Below are 22,865 nucleotides of genomic sequence, written 5' to 3'. Positions count from 1 at the left end.
GTGGAAAATAAATACCCCCTCCCCCTCCTAAAGGATTTATTGACCCACCTGGCTAAGGGGAGTGTCTTCACTAAGTTAGACCTAAGAGAGGCATACTACCGGGTGAGAATAAAAGAGGGAGACGAGTGGAAAACTGCCTTCAACTGTCCTATGGGGAGCTATCAGTTCAAAGTCATGCCATTTGGACTACAGGGGGCCCCAGCTGTATTTATGCAGTTGATTAATGAGGTTCTACATGATCACTTGTACAAAGGGGTTTTGGTGTATCTTGATGATATCCTGATATACAGCACAAACATGACTGATCACATAAAGCTAGTGAGAGAAGTGTTAAAGAAACTATTGAATGCCAAGCTTTATGTCAAATTGTCAAAATGTGAATTTCACCAAACCCAATTAGACTATCTTGGCTACCGAATTTCCAATGAGGGTATTTCCAATGAGGGTATTCTAAAGCACCCCTGCCCAGGGGAATCCTTTGTAATTCAACCCAATACCTGAATATCCTCAGTTGCCCTCCACTTCACAGACACTTGATCAATGGGTGAGAGGATGGGAAGAAGTTTGGAAAAACACAAAAACTGCTTTAAAAAAGACTTTTGAAACCTATAAAAAGCAGGCTGATAAAAAGAGGGCTCCCCAAAGAACATTCCAAGTTGGGGAAAAGATCTATCTGTCAACTAAATATCTATGCCTCAAATTGCCCAGCAAGAAATTGGGACCAAAATTCTTGGGGCCTTTCCCCATAGTAAAGGTCATCAACCCAGTCACAGTACAACTAAAACTCCCTAAACTGTTAGGGAAAATTCACACAGTTTTCCATTGTAGTTTGTTGAAGCCTTATCGGGGCTCCACTTTGAGACCTCCTCCAAAGAAGGCACCTGGACCCCTTGTAGTGGCAGGGCAGACCCACTATGAAGTGAAACGTATTCTTGACTCCAGAATCTTTAGAGGGAAATTACAGTACTTGGTACAATGGAAGGGATACCCATTGTCTGAAGCCACCTGGGTGAAATCTAGTGAAGTGAACGCTGACAGATTGATCGAAAAGTTTCATGTGAAACACCCCAGCAAACCGAAAGATAACCCTTAACATATGCTTTTGTTTCCTTACAGGATCTGTCCTTCTTGTAAGGGGGGGCCGGATGTCAATGCTGCAAATACTGTATATTCTTGCTTTGACAATATGCAAAACTGTCTGGCATTTATTGGGTTAATACTTAGCTTAGACTGGGCGGGGGAAAAAGCCCGGGAAAGAAAGAGGAAGTAAACTTTTGACCTTCTCACTAATTGCATAATGTGACCTGTGACTGCATGAGAAGGGAGGGGTTGAGCAAGGAAAGCTTGATGCCAGCGACAGGAAGTTCAGATTCTGGCATCAACCAGTCTATCATGTGGACCGGCAAAACTGTAGCTGCAAATAAAGACTTTAGGAAACATGCCTGAAAGTTCTTTGAAGTGCTTCATTAGTCGGAACTTGTGACAAACTACTTGATGCACCGCCTTCAGCTCCTGGAGGAACTTGTCCATGGCCGGAACTGGGGAGTCTGATTGAGCCAACGGAAAGAGCCATGGATAAAATCCATAACTGGCAAAGAACGGTGACACATGGGTAGATGCATGCTGGGCATTGTTATAGGCGAACTCCGCCACAGCCAGCAGCTCTGCCCAATTGTCCTGTTGGGTGTTGCTGAAACCGCAGAGGTACTATTCCAAGATGGCATTCACCCTCTCTGTGCCCCCGTCGGTTTCGGGGTGATGGTGGAGGACAGACACACCTGTACCTGCAGTTCCGTGAGTAGAGTCTGCAGAAGCGTGCCATAAATTGTACCCCCCGATCTGACACGACTCGGTCTGGTAACCCATGCAGCCGAAATACATGGGCGATAAAGAACTGGGCCGTCATCCGTGCTGTAGGGAGGCCCACACACGGGATAAAATGAGCCATTTTGGTGAGCATGTCCACCACCACCAAGACGGTTGTGGCACCCTTGGAAGGGGGCAACTTGGTAATGAAGTCCAACAAGACCACCCCCCAGGGTCTTTCCGGCATGGGTAGCGGCTGCAAGAGACCAGGGGGCGCACCAGTAGCATACTTGGCCTGTTGACAAATGCTGCGCGATGCCACATAACTAGACACATCGTGCTGGAGCCGCGGCCACAAAACATTCTGGAGACAAGGTGCAGTGTTTTGAAGACCCTGAAGTGACCCACTGATGGACTATCATGGCATTGTTTCAGAATGATGCCATGGAGGTGTTCCCCAGGAACATAGATACACTCTCGGAAACGCAACAGGTCATCCGTGTACATCCAAGGGATCTTATCTCCCTCATCGCCAGCAAACTCATGACGTCGAGCTGCCACAAACAGATCCTGCCGCTGCGCGTCACGAATTCTGCCCTGTAGGTCCACGGGCTCCTCTGTGGCCGCCAACCATTCCAAGGGGATAACCGTTCTGGGCATGATTTTGTCTGCCTTTCGGGTGAATTTGGGCTTCCAAGACAGCGCGTCCGCACGCTGATTCTGCCCGCTAGGGACATAGGTCACCCGAAAGTCAAACCTCGCAAAAAACAGTGACCATCACACCTGTCACTGATTTAGCGTTCTGGCAGTCCGTATGTGCTCTAGGTTCCAATGGTCTGTTCAAACCTCAACTTGGTGACGGGCCCCCTCTAAGTGGTGCTGCCATGTCTCAAAAGCGACTTTGACCGCCAACAATTCCTTGTCCCAGATGTGTAATTCCGTTCGGGGTCCGACAGCTTCTGTGAATAATAGGCACATGGTAACAAGGTACCTGCGGGAGCAATGGCTTGCAGAAGCACCACCACGATGGCCACATCTGATGCATCCGTCTCCACCACGAATGGCCTTAAGGGATCAGGATGCTTGAGGATAGGCTCGGAGGCAAACACGGCCTTAAGGACATCCAAGGCCCCCTGTTCCTCCATGCACCAGTGGAACTTCACCCCTTTCCTTAACGGATTGGAAAGGGGAATGGTCAGGGTCGCAAAATGAGGAATGAACATGTAATAATTTGCAAACCCCAACAGATGCTGCACGTCCTTGACCCTCCGTGTAGGCTGCCATTCCTGCAGGGACTTTACTTTCTTCGGATCCATCTCCACACCCTCGGGCGAGATGCGATGGCCCAGAAAGTTGATCATGGTTTGCGCAAACTGGCACTTCTCACACTTGGCAAAGAGATGGTTACCCTGCAATCGTTGCAACACAAGCCGAACATGGTTCCAATGCTCTCGTGGGGAGGACAAGTAAATCAGGATTTTGTCAAGATAGATGACCACAAATGTATCCAACAGGTCCCTGAACACGTCATGAATAAAGTGCATGAACACTCCCGGCATGCTGGTCAGGCCAAAGGGCATAACAGTGTACTCAAAATGTCCATAACGCGTCTGGAAGGCCATCTTCCACTCATCTCCCGCTCGAACTCAGACTAAGTTATAAGCTCCCCGTAAGTCCAATTTAGTAAATATTTTGGCCTGGCGGAGCCTCTTGATGAGTTCGGGGATGAGCGGAAGTGGGTACCAATTACGGATCGTGATGGTATTCAGTTTCTGGTAATCACAGCACAGTCTAAGGTCCCCTGACTTCTTCTTCATGAAGAGCACTGGTGCAGCCAACGGGGAGGTAGAAGACTGTATAAACCCCTTCCGGAGATTCTTGTCGATGAAGTCCCTTAAAGCTGCCAACTCCGATTCTGACAGAGAGTAAATCCAGCCAACCGGCACTAAATCATCTGGGCAGTCATAACACCAATGCAGGGGCAACTGATCTGCCTCTTTTTCCCCAAAGACATCAGCATAATCCCCCAACTCTGCCAGTAGGTCCAGGTCCACAGGGGTAGCCACCTTCCCTGAGCAGACATGCAGGTGATGGGTGGCACACCTCTTGCTGGGAAACCACACTGCCCCACATGACCAAATAATCTGCGGATCATGAGCCCTCAACCATTCCAAATCCAACACCACAGGAAAGTGAGAAACGGTAGCCACATAGAACATGGCTTCTTCCATATGCGGCCCAATATGCATGTGAAGGGGTCTGGTTGCAGCAACCACTGGGCCGGAATGAAGGGGCCGCCCATCAATCGTCTCCACCAAGACTGGCGGTGACAACTGCTGCTGGGGAATGGACCACTGAGCGACAAGATCCGAGTCCATGAAATTAGCAGTAGCCCCGGAGTCCACCAAGGCCTGGACCTCCACCACTCCCTGACCAGGCACGAACACAGTCGCTGGTAACACAAGGTGCTTAACAAGAGTCTGCTGAGGTGGAAGTACTGGACACGTGTCTGAGCAAGCCCGGCCTATAGAGCCTTTAGGCCAGGCCTGGCCCGTTTCCCACTGCCATTTTGGGTGCCTTCACCAGACACTTGGCCGCCATATGGCCTGGACCACCACAATACAGGCAAAGGCCTTCATGGCGGTGGCGATCTTTTTCAGCTTGGGTCAAACGGGGTCATGCAGCCCCCAACTACATTGGCTCCTCCAGAGGTGGTGCCAATGGTGCCACTGTCTTAACAGGTGCGGGCAAGGCCTCCGTCTGTCGTTGTGCCCGTCGCTGCTGGAGTCTTGCATCAATACGGAGACACAGGTGCATGAGCTCCTGCAAGGAGCAAGGGCATTCACTGCGTGCCAGTTCATCCAGGAGTTCGGACGAAAGTCCCTCCTGAAACTGGTCCATAAGCGCCGCCTCGTTCCACTGCAGTTCCTGACAAACCAACTGAAACGTAGCAATGTAGTCTGTTAGCGAACCACGGCCCTGTCACAACTCTCTCACCCGATGGTTTGCAGTCTGGGCCATAACTGGGTCCTCAAACATGGCCTTGAGTTGCCGGCAAAACTCTGCATAATTGTCCAGCAGCTGATTGGGCTGAGTCAGCAGAGACGTTGCCCAATGTGCTGCTGTTCCTGTCAACAGGCTTAGCACAAACCCCACCTTATCCCGGTCAGTGTGGAAGTCCTCTGGCCGAAGGCTCATACATAACTGGCACTGCCCAAAGAACGATGGGAATCGTGCCTGTGAGCCATCAAATTTGTCTGGCACTGGAACAGGGTTTCTGTGGCGTGGCTGAGCTGCTTGCATCTGTGCCATCTGTGCAGTCAGGAGGGCCACCTGCTGTTTTAGCTGATCATTTTCCACACGGAGCTGATCTATGGTCGCCCTACTTGGTCTGGAAGAGCAATTGGGAGTGGGCCGGGAACAAAATGTGATGACCCAGGTCCCCGAACTGAGGCAAAGCAATTAGCTGGTCAGAATAATTGTCTTTGTAAGCACCGCCAACATTCACCCAACAGCCCCCACTTATGCTGGCACAAGTACAATAAAACAGTCAACGGAGTTAAACAGTTCTTTAAAGTAAAATAGATAAAAAACAAAGTATGATCTTTTCAACGCCAGCTTGCCTGTATCCTGCAAACTGCAAAACTGAGGACAGCAAGGAGAACTCAGCAGGAAATAAACTTAATCCAAAATGCAAACAGTCCAGGTACAAGAGCTCACATCATAAGAGTTCACGTTTGTTCGAGGCAAATGCCCCACCCCACAGTGTCTCCTTAAATACCTACTCCCCTGGTGTGCCTTGTGGAGTGGGGCATGACGCTCTCCTCCCGAGCAAGTGAGCCTGCCTCTGTTCCCTCCTCCTCTCTGCTCTCCTTGATCTGGGATCTGGTGGGGAGGGGCCTTGCTCCTCACCTGAGCTCTGCCTTCCCTGTTCCAAACTTGAAGGGCCCTGGCCTACTTCAGCCTATTCCTCCCCACAGTCCTCCGAAGCCACAGACACCCACTCCTGGGCCTCAGCAGGGAACTCCATGTCATCCTTAGAGTCAGGCTCAGACGGAGGCATGACATATGCTATCTATAAAACATCTTATATAAGTTTAAAGAAAACAAATTTTTATGCCAGAGAAAGAGGAAAAAAAACTTTTCTCCTTCATCCCAACAGTTGAAAACAATTTTAGTAGCTATCTACCATCTTTATATACAGCATAATTATCCCCATACCTCATCTCTTAATTTAAAAAAATCAAAATATTTCATTAAATATTTAGTTCTTTACTAAAAGTCCAATAAGGACAACATATATTCATATTTTTTCTCTCTCTCTCTTTCCTCTCCCTCCCTCTTTCCTCTCCCTCTCTCTTTCTCTCTCCCTCTTTCCTCTCCCTCTCTCTCCCCCCTCTCTCTTTCTCTTTCCTCTCCCCTCCCCCCCTCTCTCCCTCTCTCCGATCTTCTGCTCACCTGGCCAGCTGGCCTCACGCTGTTCTCCGACAAGCTCACACATTCTTATTGGGCTGGCTCTCTTCTGCCCTTGGTCTGCCAGTCCTCTTCTCCCACTAACTAAGTAAAAGTGTGTGTGTGTGTGTGTGTGTGTGTATGTGAGAGAGAGAGAGAGAGAGAGAGAGAGAGATATGCTGCTTTCTGCTGCTTCCTGCGGAGATGCAGCAAGGGCAGGGAGCCCACCCAATAAGCTTGTCAGCTTGTCGAAGAACAGCGTGAGGTCAGCTGGCTAGGTGAGCAGAAGATCGGAGAGAGAGAGGAGGGGAAGCGCAAGTGCCTCTCTCTGTCTCTCTCTCTGCAAATAGCGGAGGAGAACAGGGAGCCACAGTAGAAGGCTGAAAGAGCCACATGTGGCTCCTGAGCCATGGGTTGCCAACCCGTGGACTAGCCAGACCCAAATTCCATAGCTGTTCTTCGTATGTTTTAATCTCCAAGCCCCTGATCATCTTAGTTGCTCTTCTCTTAATTTTTTCCAAACTCTCAACATCTTTTTTGTGGTATGGTGACCAAAATTGGCTGCAGTATTCTAGATGTGGTCTTACTAGGGCTTTATAAAGCGGTAATAGTACTTTTTTTTAATAAGAAATTTTATTGTTTTTTTCATTTTTACATCAAAGTGCTTAAGAAACAACATGGTGATGGGGATATCAATTATTCAAAAACAAAATCATGCATATATAACTTAGATTAGCTCATTAAAATTCCTTCTCTTGTTCCAACATATAGTATTACATATTCAAATTAATACATTTCTAAATAGAATGCAATCGATCAGATCAGTCATAAATCACATTTCAATTGTAAAAAATCCAAGTCCTATTTTTAAGCTTTGCTCATTTACAGTTACCGAATTCCAATTGAGCTTAAATAGACATATTATTAACATTTCGGGTATCCCTCATTTCTCCTTTTCCCTAGCATAATAATTCTATCTAAGATAAATATATTATTCCAATAACAATAAATATATTTTCCACATACAACCTATTTCTTAATCTAATAAATCATTTATTAATACCATTTTTTCCTCTTATTACAATTCCCTCTTCTTCTCCTTCTATTACAAAATAATTATCTTACTTAAAATAAAAATATCAATAAAAATACATTTCTATTTTAAATATATATTCTGTCAATCAGTCTATATCTATCAAAAGTCTTCTTAACCCATTAAATGAAATTTATCCCTCCAAATACTTATCATCTTTAATGCAAATTATTACAAAAAATATCCTTTTATAGAATTCACCTACTCCGTTTATTATTAAATCAGTCCGAGTCTAAAGCCTTTTTAACCCATTAGATAAGATTTTAAAACACCTTTTTAAATCTAACTCTAGCTTTCTTTCTGTGCCAAACCGGTTTCCATATTGGAGCTTCTGCATCATCAAACTTCAACATTTGAATAAAGGTATTTCTTGGTACTTCAGACTGGTCAAAGTTCTCTTCCCTTTCTTCCAATGTCATCTGAATGGTATACTCAATTTTATTCCGTGTTTTAATTACTAGTTGATTGTCCACATTATCACAGTTTTCCATAACTTGTATCTGGATGTCAGTCTCTGTTGTTTTTAGCAATTCAGGTAACATAATTAGAGTTATTCTTTGGTCATCAAAATTCTCCATAGATTGTATATGGGGTTGTGTAAGATTGATTTGCTCAGTAGTTTCCACAATCTCTCCCAATGTAAGTTCATAATTAAGTTGTAGGTATAATTCCTCCGTCTCTTTGGGTTATATATCCTGTTGAGTAGAGGCCTCCTTGGGGTTACTCTGTTCTTCCTTTATTGTGCTTTGGCCTATAGCTTGATCCTTTATTTGAAAGTCAGTTTGTGGTTCTGAAATATCATCTTTAGATTTTCTCCAAGATTTCATATATGTTTTCATATACTCCATAGTTTCCACAATTTTCTCCAGTATAAGTTCATAGTCAAGCTGTGGGTAAGGTTCCTTCATTTCAGTGGTGAAATAGTCTTTTGATCTTTTAATGGAGGCTGTATTTAGTAAATGTCAACAAATATCCACCTCCAAAATTCCAGTAGACAAATTCACCACCCAGCTGTTCCAAGTCCTTTATCTTTCCCCTTTTATTGTCATTTGAAGATCAAATCCATCTTCAAGTAGCAAAAAAAAAAAAAACACAATTGCAATGACACTTTTCACCACAGGATGTCCGCAGTGGATTGTAGAATGTTTTTTCCAAGTTACCTCAGGACCCCTAGATATCCAAAAAGTTACACGGTCGATAAAGAGTTAACTATTTTGTTTCTTTTAAGCTCTTTTTCCCAAGTACACAAATGCCGCTCTCTTAGAATAGGGAAGCAGTTCAAAGGCTTTTTACAGGAAAGTAGTTAGGGCAAAGAGAGGGAAGAAAAGGTCTCACCCGGATTCACCACAGTGGTTCTTTATACTTAGCTGTTCTTTTGACTTTCGGCTGGCATGGCTGGGTGATTGGCCATTTTACTGGCCGATCTTCTCCATCAGCCCTATGGAGTTAGCTCGGACTGCAGAGGGAGCTGCCGCCCCTCCTCAGTCAGACAAACGCCTCCTCAACAGTGGTTGCCCCTCCAGGTCGACCCGATTAGGGGTCTACCGGTGGAGGGAAAGCAGCCGGCGAAGAGAGAAGTCTCTCCGTGCGACTGAATGTGCCGAATCTGGAACCAGAAGTCGGTAATAGTACTTTTCATGATCTTGATTCTATGCCTCTGTTTATACAACCCAGGATTGTGTTAGTTTTGGTTGCTGCTACACAATGCTGGCTCATAGTCAAATGATCGTCCACTAGGATTCCGAGGTCCCTCCACGGTTACTGTTTTTGAGCCAGGTCTCGCCCAATCTGTATTTGTGCCTTTGATTTTTCCTGCCTAAATGTAAAACTTTGCTTTTCTCCACACTGAAACTCATTTTGTTGGATAGGGTCCATTGTTCAAGTTTGTCAAGATCTTCTGGAATCCTCTGTTTGTCTTCTGGGGTGTTGGTTACTCCTGTTGGTTTGACATCATTTGCAAATTTGATGAGTTCCCCTTCTATTCACTCATCTAAGTCATTGATGAAAATATTGAAGAGTACTGGGCCTAAGACGGAACCTTGTGGTACTCCACTGCTTACTTCTTTTCATGTGGATGTAGTACCATTGAGGATTACTCGTTGAGTACGGTTTGTTAGCCAGTTACAGATCCATCTGGTAGTGATGTTGTCTATGTCACCTTTTCTTAGTTTACCAAGGAGTAGGTTGTGGTCTACCTTGTCAAATGCCTTACTGAAGTCTAAGTATACTATGTCCACTAAATTTCACTTGCCTACTAGTTTAGTCACTTTATCGAAGAATGAAATGAGATTGGTTTGGCATGATCTATTTTTGACAAACCTGTGTTGGCCACTAGTTATGATTTTGTTTGCTTCTAGTTGTTCGCAGATCTGTTTTTTGATAATCTTTTCTAGGATTTTCCCAGGTATTAAACTGATTAGTCTATAGTTTCTTGGGTCTGTTTTTTTTTTCCTTTCTTGAAGATGAGGACCACATCAGCCCTTTTCCAATCCTCTGATACTTCCCCGATGCTCCAGGATTTATAGAGGATGTGATGCAATGGTACTGAGATAACTTCTGCCAGCTCTTTCAGAACTCTGGGATGTAGCCTGTCAGGTCCCGGTGATTTATATTCATCAAGGTTGGATAGGTGCTCCCTTACTATTTTCTTGCTTATTTTAATTTTTGTTTCTGTTACATCTTTTACAATGGTTTTTTTGGTATGTTGGGCTGTAGTTTCTTTTTGAAGACTGACACAAAGTATGAGTTAAGCAGCTCTGCTTTCTCCCTGTTGCCTATAATTTCCTTGCCATCTTCTCCCTTTAATGGGCCTACAGTTTCCTTGATTTTTTTTTTTGTTGTTAGTATGTTGGAAGAAGCTTTTTTTATTGTCCTTGATTTCTGTTGCTAGTACTTGTGGATGACTGGTATAATAGTAAACAGGATGAGACTGTTCCACAGAGTACCTGGAGTACTGTTACTCCAAAGTAGGATATTGTTTTTAAGATACATGGGGATACATTTGGGATACATGTTTTATACATGTTTTATACATACAAAATGAATATACAGTATATAGTCATTTGTAGATGCTTGCACATCTGCCTCTGACTTCTTACCCTCATTTTTTAAAAGAACACTCAATTTAGTATCTGGCAAACTGCTATGGTAAAGAATTTGTTTAAATTGAAAGTAGTAATTTTCCAGGGAATACATATAAAGAATAAGGAAAACATGAGGAACAATGTATTCAGAGAAGGCTGTGCCAGTTTTTGTATTTGATACCAGAAAATAATTTGGAGTATGTAGGATTATGAATGACTATGAAGACATCAAGCAGTGATGTCTTTTTCAAGGATTATTTATGTAACTACACTTTGTAGCTGCTGCAAAATCATAGGAAAAGTGGGGTGCTCTGGGGAGTTGCAGATATTTATTTCATACATTTATAAGCCTCTGACTTCTCAACCAATGTGATTCCAAGAGGCATTTAACAAAAATAAATATTAATAAAAGGTGATCACACATTATTAAAAAACCCAAAAAACCAAAATCCAATAAAGAAAAGTGAATAAAAAACAATAATTAAAAGAAGCAGAAGGGGATTCTACTTAACTAGATCCAAATGCTGTTCATATTTCCAGGCACTTTGAAGACCCTTTCCAAAAGTGAATTCTAAAAAGGCAGAGTTTAGCAACTGCAACTCAGATAAAGCTGACCTTTGAAAAGTTGGGGCTAGAGTTAATTCTGTTTTGTTTTTATTGCTTTCAAATCAGTCTTTACTCTTGGAAACATGCATATTTCAAATACCTTGAACCACACATTTTGAAGTGAAATTATATAGTGGACATATTCTTATATAGTGATTTAATTTTTGAAAATATGCGAGAAGGAACAAAAATTAGTCCATAAATATATCTGTATTCTGACAGTTATTAAAAACATCTGGTTAAAAATTGCATAGGTTGTCATTTAGAAACAATAAAAATATCATCCTAAAAAAGAATATCTTATTTGGTTGATACTTATTTTTTCCCTCTATTTAATCTTAATACTATAGGAAGAAAAATAGAAAATATTTTCTGAAGGACAGTTATCCACTTTGTTTGTACAGTTTAACTTTTTTAGGCTTATAGTACTTGTAGCTTCATTGTAAGGTTAAGATAACAAAAAAAAATAAGTTAGGTATGGCATTTGTTGAAGATAAGAATTAGATGTGACCATATTTAAAAGTGAAAAGTATACAAACAATTATCACAAGGAACTTTTAACTGTATATGTTTAGAAATGTATTTAGTGCTACATTGTTTTTATTTTATTATTTATATATTTACTGTGACATGTTTCCATTAGTGTAAGTAGAATAAATAAAATCCATGCATTTCACAAAAATAAAACAATGCAGGAAAGTACAATTACCTAATAAAGTATATCATAAAAACTTTTAGGTAATTAAAACTGCAGAAATAAAAGAAAAGTGCTATTTACTAAATGAAATGTTTATTTTTGAGGTGTGAATTTTATCTAAAACAGTTTATGTGATGCATTTCTATATCAAAGCTATCAGGCACAGAAGGTATCAGTCAAAAGGCATTCAAAAATAAATTATTACTTGTCCGACAAATTCAGTGTAGTATTTGAAGGTCCACTTCAAAAGTATTATCTGAATTACTGTAATAGCTAAATCCCCTGGTTTACTTTAGAATTGCAATTTATTGCAAAAACAGCAAAATAAATACTGACAGATTGACATTTTATTTTTGCTTACTTACCTGGACCTTGGTCTCGTTTTAAGTGTTTTTGATTCTTGAGCAGCTATAATGTAAGATAATTTGTTAATAACATTGTGAGGAAATAAAACTATTCATAATATCAAATGATGCAACAGTATAACTAGACATGAAAACTGCGAATGGATCTCAACTACATTTAGGTAAAAACATCATTTTCATGATAAAAGTATTAGAAAATAAGATTCCCATAGTACAGTTTATATTAGACATTTTTTGTCTTTCTTTTCTGTGAACAATGACAGAGTACAATGAATATTGAGTAAGGTCAAATTTGAATTACATATTAATGGTCTACAATTAACATGTAATGTTACTGAGTTTTGGAATAGCAGTTTTATAAGTGTTCAGACTTGAGCAAAATGAGCAGAATCCTGTGACAGTATTCCTTCTTTTTTCCTTCCTCAAAAAGACAAGGTTCTTTAACACATTCACTCTTGGCAGACAGTGAATTTGCATACTTTACCATTGCCTGTAAGGCATTGATAGGTAATAGCATCATTGAAACACCATAATTTTGAAGCCCTTATTTTGAGGGGGGGGGGGAGTTAGCCACAAGATACTCATTCAAGAAAAAAGGGAACAAGAGGGTGAGCGGAAATGATTTATTTCTGTTCTATTAAAACATGATTAATTAGACTGAACTAATTATCACTGCCAGTACACTGATGTAGTATAATTTTTATATAAAACTACAAGGATGACTAAAAGCTAATCCTCACATCTCTTTAACTATGGCACAAAGATTACTAAATATTTAAAAGAAATGTCCTCACCTTGTTACCTTCATCTTATGGTCAGCCCACCATTAAAGGAATTTAAATTTGTCTTTAGTTGCTCCATTTTAAAAATAGTATTTTTTTCTTTTCCCCTAGCACAGGTCTTGCCATGGATAGAAGAGCACAACACATAATTAATTGTGCCAGTGCAGACACAATCAAGGGACAGGACCTGCCCAATTTCTGTTAGGTACTTTGCTAGCAAGTTTCTCCTCCCTGGTCTCTGGCTCTCTCTTCCATTTCTTTTTGTTTCAGGAAAGCTGAGAAATTTACCAACTAGCTCTATAAGAACGTGTGAGAAAAATGAGTATCTTTACAAATCAGTTTATTTTTGAAAGAAATTGCTTTAAATGGGTCAAAACCATCTTGGCTTTCCAGGCCTTTGATCTGTAGATGATCTGAGAGGCTGCCTGGTGAAGTAGGAAATCCTGCTTTATCATGCAGTCCCTTTTCACCCAGTGTATCACTATTTCAGTGCCAGGTTCTTACAGAGGGCTAAATCTATGAATCTAGCCATTTGAAGGAATTCATGTTTAAGAAGAGTGATCAATGACTGAGTTTCCTACTGGCAGGTGACATTGTGTGGCAGAGGAAAAAAAAAATCTGGAGACTCCACTCATCACTTTCCTTACTTTGTTTTCCATTAAAACTGTATGGCAATTAGTCCACTGAGTTTTTCAATGAAACAGAAAAGAGGTTGGCTGTCAGGGGAGTGCAATTTATGCAGCCTACTTTTCTTCCAAGTCATAGATTAGAGAAATGCACATTAATGTAGTCACAAGGAAGAGCTCTCAGTCTTTTTTTTTTTAAAAAAAACCTTTTCATCTCCTCACTTTGGCTTTGAGACAGTTGCACTGTTAAAGAAAAGTCCTTTTAACTGTTGAATAATTCCTCATTTTTAAAAACAAGGAGGAAGGGCATGAGAAGGGAATGAAGAGAATCTTTGAGGGTTGTACTGATTTTACCTTTTCCTTGTTGCTGCCTACACTTTCTTACTATTATTAGTAAACCCATTGTTCTGCTATTAGCCAGTCTGTTCAGATTGCACTGATTTGCTATTTTAAAAAGCCTATTTTTGTACTAGATGCTCACAGAAGCAAAATATTACAGCAGCAATCCCTCAATATGCAATTCATTTTAAAATAATAAAGGTAATATTTGACAATTAAAAAGTCTTTTGGAATCAACCTCACACTTGGTATTAATCCATTTTAGATGTGTGATGAAGATGGCATTTATCTACAAATTATGATGCCACAATACATCAGTTAGTCTGTGAGACATGATTTGATTAAACTATAATGCAATCTCCTCTCTCTCTCTTTCAAAAATAAAGAGCACTTAGTCATATCCCAGCAAGCATCAAGTATTCCTGGAATTCTAAAACTGCACAAAGGGACTGCAGTGACTCCCTATCAGATTCCATCAGTAAGAATTCCTAGTCATATACTATGCAATATACTATGTGATAGAGCCCTGGTGACACAGTGGTTAGAATGCAGTATTGCAGGCTAAGTCTGCTCACTGTCAGTAGTTCAATCCTGATCAGCTCAAGGTTGACTCAGCCTTCCATCCTTCCAAGGTCAATAAAATGAGGACCCAGATTGTTGCGAGCAATATGTTGACTCTGTAAACTGCTATGAGAGGGCTGTAAAGCACTGCAAAGCGGTAGTTTGCGATTACTATGCAAAGTCCCAGGAAAAAACCAAATTGCCAGTTGTTGATAATGACTATGTTCGAGCTTTAAATGTCATCTGAATTTGGTGAAAATGTAAAAATGGAAAGACGTGTATTATGACCAAATTTATTTGACGCAAGGTAAACCAAGGATATACAGAACATCTGTAGAATAAACAGAAATGAAATGAAATGGCTATCAAGAAAAAAATATTACAGTGCATGCTATATTTTGATAAAGTTTGTATTGTGCTTAATTGTAACTATATGTATAATCAGTCAAAATCCATCCACTGCAGGAATGATTGCCCCTTTATTGGAGATTGTGGACCGTAATCTACCATGTTGGTCTAGTGGAGACTGGCTTTATATTTCCCAATCTAGGACTGAGAAGGGTGACTGGCCCAAAGTCACCTATATATTCACTCCTGCCCTTGCTTCTGCAGCTAAGGGAGGATCAGATCTGGATCTCTGTATTTCTAGACCACAGCCTTTATCTACCACATTGGCAGATAAAGACATGAAAGATTTAGAATCCTTAGAAAAGAAATAGATTGATTCTCTTCATTCTAGTACTGACAGTGATACACTTCAACATTCAGGAGAAACAGCATTGAATCTGTCTCTTGGAAGAACCTGCATCTAGGTTCACCTGTGACAAATATGAATTCTAAGATAGACAATAGAACATTTTACAGTTCTAGAATGGAATCATTAATAGGAATTGCTAGCCTATTGCCATTCAGTGAACAAGATTCCATATAAAAGCCCAATAATGAAACTCCTTGTAAAATGATAGCTCTCTGCAACTAATGGATTTTCAAAAGAAAGTAGAGGGTTTCTTGAGAACAGAACTATTTACTCAGAGCAAGAGCTTGATGGGACTTGGAAACCAGACTAAAGCTGTTAGTTGAGGCTCTACATCTGCTGGAACAATGCATGCTTTTCAGATCCCAATGTTTGGCAGACTAGCTAATGAAACTCAATTTTACTTGTTAAATGGCCCTATGTTGTAAACCTTAGGCTTGGATCGTGCTGGTTTTTGGATTCTCCATTGTCCTTTAACCCTGACTTTACTCATTTTTTTTCTATATGACACCATTTGGGGACTTTACTAATTTTCTTTATATGACACCATTTGGGGAATTTGATAAAGGGAAAACTTTCTCTTCTCACAATATTAGACATTTAGAAATTCTCCACTGTCTATATTTGTTTTTATATAAGAAACTTTTCTTACCAGTTTTGAAAGGTTTAAATTCCCTTGGTGCTGCTTGGATAGAACCACTCACTTTCAGACCTAATTGAAAAGAAATAATGAATTATTATTTGAGACTAAATTATTAATTATTTGAGACTAAATTATTAATTTCCATTAGAAATGCCCTTGGGAATATTTTGCATCATTGTAAGAAACAATGTTTGACAAAGAGAGCAAATTTACAAACAAATTATTCTGCAAAGTTCATGCATAAAGCTTAAAATCAGACTCAAATTATCATATATGTAAAGTGTTCAACAAACAGAGCTCTGCTAAGAATTGAGTGTTCTCACCAATCAATTCTCTAACAATCTGTTGTTGAGGCTGAGAAAGTTTCCAGAACAGAATGAGCTGCAGTAGAATGATGAATTAGCAAAAAAACAAAAACCCAAATTGTCTGTTCTGTGGATCAAAGCTTGTTAGATTCCAATTCATTCTGCAGCAGAAAGCAGATGCAAACAATATCTATTCATCAATGACATAATGTAAAATAAACTCTCCAATATTCAAAGAACATTATACAATAAGTTACATTATCCAGTTGCATTATTTATTCTAAAAGGAAAGAAAAACTGATTGCAATAAAGAGAAATCATATAGCAGCAATGCTAGTAGTGAATTTGGAATTAATGACTATAACCCAAATAATTATTTGGTGCAATCAGAGGCAGAACTAATAATGAGACTTTTTGCACCCTATAATAACTTATTTATATAATTATAACTCACATTTCTCCCAAATTAGCCCTCTATATGTGCTTGAGTAAACTATAAACAAAACAAGCAGACAATAATCAATAGGCATTATAGATTTTCTTAAGAATTTTTTGATAATAAGAGAATACAGATTGAATACAACACATAATGTTGAGTGGGACCTAAATGAATTGTACGATTATTTTTAGCTTCTAGGTTCATAGTTAGTATCCCAATATTCAGTTTTATAGTTCAAAAGTGGGATAATCTGTCAAAAGATAGTGATTTACAGTGAGTAGATAGTGACATACACAGATACACACATACAGATTACTTTCTGCTAACCTCTACATGAATTTATAAATGCATTCTTAACAAGAATTGAGTATTATAAGGAGCTTGAAATTCAGGTTGTAAAGTATAAACATACTTCCAAATATATCCAAATTCATGAATTTGTTGCTGTTCTTTTGCAGTACCTTAGAAGCATAAATCTCCCAACATAAATTACTCTCATGAGGTGTATTTTGTCTGATAACACAGAAGAAACTCTGGAGGTGCATGGGACTATAATTAGACGGTTATCTCATTTAGGTATCCACACAAAATAATTCATATATTGTTACATACTACAAGATTATAGCAATTTTATTCTGAGACACTGACTCAGCTGTAACTTTCTTACTGTGTGCTATCTTGTAACTATGTTGTTCCTAAAGGAATTAACAAGGGGCACAACATGAGGTCTTATCTTCACATTTTGGTAGCCTCCTTTTTATGCCTCATGATGTTGCCTTTATCTTATTCCCTGCCAGCTGACACCTGAAATAGCCTAAAGTTATCTTTAAATATTTCAATTTTGACAGTAGTGTTTTCCCTTTCTCCCAGCATTTTTTGCTATGACATAATGCACGGGTGTCAAACTCGCCACGTCATGTAACGTGTTGCGACGTATCATGACTCTTTTTGCATTGCCGGCAATGGGGTGGGCGCGGCTTCAGTATGATGAAACTGGCTCTTGGGCTGGCAGTTTGACACCCCTGACATAATGTGTCAGGCTTTACCAATAGCTGTGGACATCATCAGACCACTGAAGGAATATCTTCTTCCCTCCCATCACTGGGACTGCCCTTCATTTTGCTTTCACCTGAACAAGAGAGCACGACTGATTTCCATGGAGGCACAAGTCAGTACAATAACTCACTGACGCTATCTAAAGTATATATCAAATCTTATGCAGGTTCCATATCAACTGAGGTTTAATGCTATTTTGAAAAAGCACTAGTCCTATGTTGCACTGCAAGTCTACTTAAACTGAGAAGAAAGAGCCTGATTCTATCAATTGTGTTTGTAAAGGAATTTAGAACTGACATTGGAGGCAAATGCCTATAGAGATTCTCAATCATCCAGGTCATCGTTGTCCCAAAAGTGTTTTTTCCCAAAGCCAACCAGACTTTCTTGATTTTTTTTCCTTTGAAAATGTTTTGCTTCTCATCCAAGAAACTACTTCACTAAAGTAGTTTCTTGGATGAGAAATGAAATGTTTTCAAAGAAAAAAGAAACAAGAAAGTCCAATTGCCGTTTGGAAAAAGCACCCTTGGGATGATGTTGGAGGCAATATGAAAGACTCTTACAGAGAGAATTTGAAGAAGAGGATATGTGGTTCTGAGATAGACAGAAACATAAGAAAGAAATTCAAAATAACCCTGCCTTAATTTTGTTTCATAGAAGATGGGACAGAAACTTGGGTATACAGAATATGTTATTGGGTATATAGAATATATTATTCTACATTATTATAATAAAGAGTATTCCAGCAATCGTTGCTATGCCTGTTTCTTCATCTGGACTTCCTCAAAGGGTGGGTACATTTACTGTATTATTAAGTGTATTATAGTTTTTTTATCTGCTTCTGCCATGAGAAGGTTTGCGTGGCATCAGGGTAGCTTTTTCCAATAAATTAAGTATTTTAATTTTCCTCTTCAATGTTGAAAAATTAAAATTTATTACATCATCTCAAATTCTTCCTGCATTCTCAACTATAACAGGAGGGAGAAGAGGGTATGTGGGATGGAGAAGACATGGAGGGCACAGAATAATGAAAAACTGGATGGATCTTCACTGGAACTAAAATCAAGATGTTCCTTGAGGAGGAGTTGGGTTGTTTGTCACTTCTCCTAGAAAGAATGAATTCACAGAATAGAGGATGAGGGTATGTTTGAAAGCCAATAGTGACAATCGTAGCTGCCTAGATGCGCCAATTGTCATACACAGAGAATAACTACTGGCAAGTTATTTTCTAAAGACAACAAAGTTAGCTAATATTCCTTTTAATATGAAAGATATGAGCACAAATATTTTTTCTACAGTTGCACTGATTTTCTCCCTCTCCCCATTCATTTGAAGGTGATTGGAAGAAGATACAGTAAATGAAAGCCAACTAGCAGTCAAACAACATGATGAAAACTCAATTGGGAAACTGTGTAGACCAAGCTAAGTCCCAAAACGCTAGACAATTGTAGACCAAGCTAAGTCCCAAAATGCTAGACAATTCCTGGATGACAAATCAGCCACCAATAGACACAAACAACATCTACATTCCATTCAAAAGAGAAAATTAAAAAACGAAAACACCACGTCTCATTGCTAGCAATCAACATCCTAATAAACAGAGATTAACACCAAGATTAATACTAAAATCAAGCAATAAGCAATACCCCAATCAAGGAACTACCAATTCAGACAAACAATCGAACAGTAAACCACAACCTAATTAAGGAACCAACATTGACACTTTGCAAGCCACTTGTCATAAAAACTCCACTGTCTTCGAGCATTACCCTAGTTGAGTAATGAAATATCTGCAAGAAAACAATCAAGCTCCAACAGTACCAAGGACCCCATGAAGTACTTATATGAATTACTTAAATAATTAGAATAAAGTTTCTGGAACCATAATATGAATTGAAGCCATCTTGTTAAAAACATTGATCACCACCAAGATAGCAATGAAAACTTGCACTTCAGGGAGATCAGTACTAAAACCCAAACACAGTATCTCTGATCTCTGAGGGAGATGGATGGTTAAGAAATATGAAATATAAATAAAATAAAATGTTCCTCAGGCAGGGAGCAATGACAGAAAAGGCCCTTATTCTTGGTCCAATCAAATCTTGGTCCCTCTTTAGGAAAGGGTATCCATAGCATTCCTTGACTCCCTATTCTGATGGGTCAGGTAGATGTAACAAGGAAAAGACAGTCCTTCAAATAATCTGGTCCTAAGCCATATAGGCTTTAAAGGTGACAACCAGCACCTGGAATTGGACTTGGAAGCAAACTGACAGCAAATACAGCTCCTGCAGGAGAGATGACACATATGCAAATGTAGGCCTGCACAAAACCATTATTGCTGCTGCATTTTGAACCAATTGAAGCTTCTGAATACTTTTCAAGGGCTGCCCCATGGAAGGGGATGTCTGGGGTCCAGGTGATACAAAAGAAGCTAAAAAGAGAAGAGTAGTTCACTTACCGTGTTTTCCCCAAAATAAGACCTGGTCTTTTTTTTTTTTGCCTCCAAGAGGCACCAGGTCCTATTTTTGGGTGTGTGTGTGTTTCTTTTCCACTCACCTCACAGCGGTGGCACCAACAGCCCCACCCAACCGGCCCACTTCTTCTGTGGCCAAAGGAGCAGCTTCATTCTGCATTTCGCAGTCAGAGGGCTTTCCAGAAGGCATTTGCAGCCAAGAACCAAGCTATGGATTCAATCCATAACTCAGCTCTTGGGTACACAGGCCTTCTGGAAAGGCCTCTGACTGTGAAATGCATGCTGAGCTCCATTCTCAGCTGCAGAATGAAGCTGCTCCTTCTGGTGAGGCAAGTGTCGATCAATGGGAGTTTAGGCTGCAATGGTAAGCTCCACCCTCCCAACCACACTTGATTTTTAGGGGTACGCCTCAACCCAAAACTAAGGCTTATTTTGGGGTAGGGCTTATATTAGGACCATCCCCCAAAATCAAGCTAGGTCTTATTTTCAGGGTAGGTCTTACTTTTGGGAAAACATGGTATATGAGCCTACATTAAAACTCTGTGGCATTCAAGCAAAATAAAGGGTAAAATTGGGGATTAGCCCCTAATGAACAGTGCCACCTGTTGATATCAAGCTCCTTCAATTTCTTTTTCAGATTCCTCACAATTTCTCACGTCTCCTGAACACTGCCTCTTCTCTTGTCCCTGTGATCCGTCAGCCAGACTGGTTTGGATTCATGTTTAGCACTCCTTCAGGACAGCATTAGATCCTTAGCCATGTTTTATATCCAATAGAAACTATATAAAATATTACCACTTTAAAACTGAGACTACAGTTTAGAACTGTACCTTGTTTATCATCAGTAACTGTATCTTGAATCTGGGCAGCCTTAACTGGTTTCTCATCAATTGAAGGCTTTTTATGGCAGAAAGGTATCCATTTGTGAAGATTAAAAAAAAAGTAAAAGACAGAAGACACAAACATAAGTTGGAAGTCAGGTCATTCAAAAATGTACAGGCTGAGAGAAGCCAATAATCTGGGGAGAGATGTGTAAGAAAATACTTTTAGGGATAAATTAAAATTCCTTAATTATTTTTATAATTTTGTTTTGAAACTAAACCAGGTAGGATAAGCTGGTACTTTGATTTTGTACAGCAAAAGAGCCATACAATTGTATTACATGTCGTATGATCTTATGCAAGTTTTTCCAGAAGTATCCTATAGATGTCTAATATGTTTGCTCAGGATTGCAGTCTAGCATCATTCTGTTAACATTATTTTTATCACAGACTGCAATTAGTCAATGGTGCTGCATTACAATGGCAAATTAACACCTGACAAACACAAATACAACCTGAATATTTTATGAGCACTGTTCACTCCCAGCAAAACACCAGACCTTAACATGTTAGATAGTTAAAGATAGTTAAAGTTCATCAAGCCTCTTATTAGGAATACTATCATGGAGCTACAGTAATTCCTTTTCTTTGACTATAATAGAGACGTATAATGTTATTGTGGCAGTAAGAGGTAGGGCCATACACATGTGAATTGCATTAACTATTAACTGTATAAAGTAAAATCACGTGAACGGCTTAAAGTGTCCTTGCAAGAAAACATTCAGCCTTTTAGTCTTCTGTAAGGCTTTGAAGACCTGGCTTTTCCTCCAAGTGCTGGGAGAAGTCTAGATAATCACACTTTAGAACTTTGATTTAGCACCACGTTTTTTTTTTAATGTTTTGATCAATTTGGTTTCATAGTTTTAATGTGATTTTATACATCACATTAATACATCTTATGGTCTTTGATTGGGAGTCACTCAGAGTTGGTTGAAAGATGGGCGGCTACATAAATGTTTTAAATAAATATAATAAGCTCCATTAATCCTGAATGGCAAGAGAGTGGGGGGGGGTCAGGAATCAATGACCCCATTAAACTAGACTGTTTATTTTCACTAGCCATATCTGAAAGATAATTTAGCTCATACTGACCTAATAGGAAGGGATAAGTAATGAAAAGGCAATCCAGATGGGTTATCTAAAATATTTTAACATCATGCAGTAATTTACACTGTGTCGGCCTTTTTCTTTGTCTTGCCTGTGCAATGTAGTAGGCTAAGGGTACATGCAACTGTAATTCTGCTTTTCCTCAGGTCTGCTAATGCTTTGCTGGGGACCCAGTGTACAATCAGTGGTTCTGAGTTATCTGGATCTTCGCATACAGTTTTGAGCTGATTATATTAAAAAATACCGTATTTTCCGGCATATAAGACAACTTTCTCAACCATGCAAATCGTCTCCGAAGTCGGGGGTCATCTTATACGCCGGAAAATATGGTAAGAGAAAGTGATGGGGAGAATGAATATTCATCTCTGATAAGAAAAGCACAGGAAGGTTTGTTTCTACTTTTAAAAATTCAGGAATGAATTAAATAATATTTTGACTACTTGTAACAATGAATCAATAATTCCAATGAAGTGTGCAAAGTCTTTAACATTTACACTTACAAAATCAGATACCAGCTGACCAAAAGTGATCTTTAGGAATGCACAGCTGACTCCATATCTTGATATAAGACTTCTCTTGCCAAGGATTCAGTATTTCTTAAAACAAAATTCTCCCATAATTTCTCCCACTTTGACAGCCTTCATAAGGCTTTCTTTTGGCTGACTATGCTGGAATCAAATACAGCAAATTACACTTTGATTATAGCTGTGGTATCTAGCAGCTGCATTATAATTACAGTGTTCACCTTCTCAGCCTTAAATCTCAGGTAATTGAATCTAGTCTTTTTTCTCTACTTTGTC

The 22,865-nt window shown here is 39.7% G+C and overlaps 1 protein-coding gene across 6 annotated transcripts in view; it reads right to left on the bottom strand.

Annotated features, from left to right (window-relative positions):
- Nucleotides 1-10,131: 10,131 nt before the first annotated feature.
- Nucleotides 10,132-22,865, bottom strand: part of REPS2 (RALBP1 associated Eps domain containing 2) — a 117,988-nt gene continuing 105,254 nt past the window's right edge. Inside the window, exons 10-13 of one of the 6 annotated variants that reach the window (XM_039339897.1) lie at nucleotides 20,908-20,974; nucleotides 16,567-16,605; nucleotides 15,817-15,876; nucleotides 10,132-14,741 (exon numbers count right to left, since the gene is read on the bottom strand). In XM_039339897.1, coding sequence (XP_039195831.1) covers nucleotides 14,704-14,741; nucleotides 15,817-15,876; nucleotides 16,567-16,605; nucleotides 20,908-20,974 — 204 coding nt within the window. In that variant the 3' untranslated portion in view covers nucleotides 10,132-14,703. Of the gene's footprint in view, nucleotides 14,742-15,816; nucleotides 15,877-16,566; nucleotides 16,606-20,907; nucleotides 20,975-22,565; nucleotides 22,734-22,865 lie in introns of those variants that run through there. The other 5 variants (XM_039339896.1, XM_039339900.1, XM_039339899.1 and 2 more) reach the window with 5 other exon arrangements.

The sequence above is a fragment of the Crotalus tigris genome, unplaced genomic scaffold (assembly GCF_016545835.1).
Source record: "Crotalus tigris isolate CLP2741 ecotype Arizona unplaced genomic scaffold, ASM1654583v1 scf7180000017740.3459589, whole genome shotgun sequence".
Taxonomy (NCBI): Eukaryota; Metazoa; Chordata; class Lepidosauria; order Squamata; family Viperidae; genus Crotalus; species Crotalus tigris.
The sequence above is the reverse complement of the archived record's forward strand: the minus strand, read 5'-3'. Positions and strand labels throughout refer to the sequence as shown.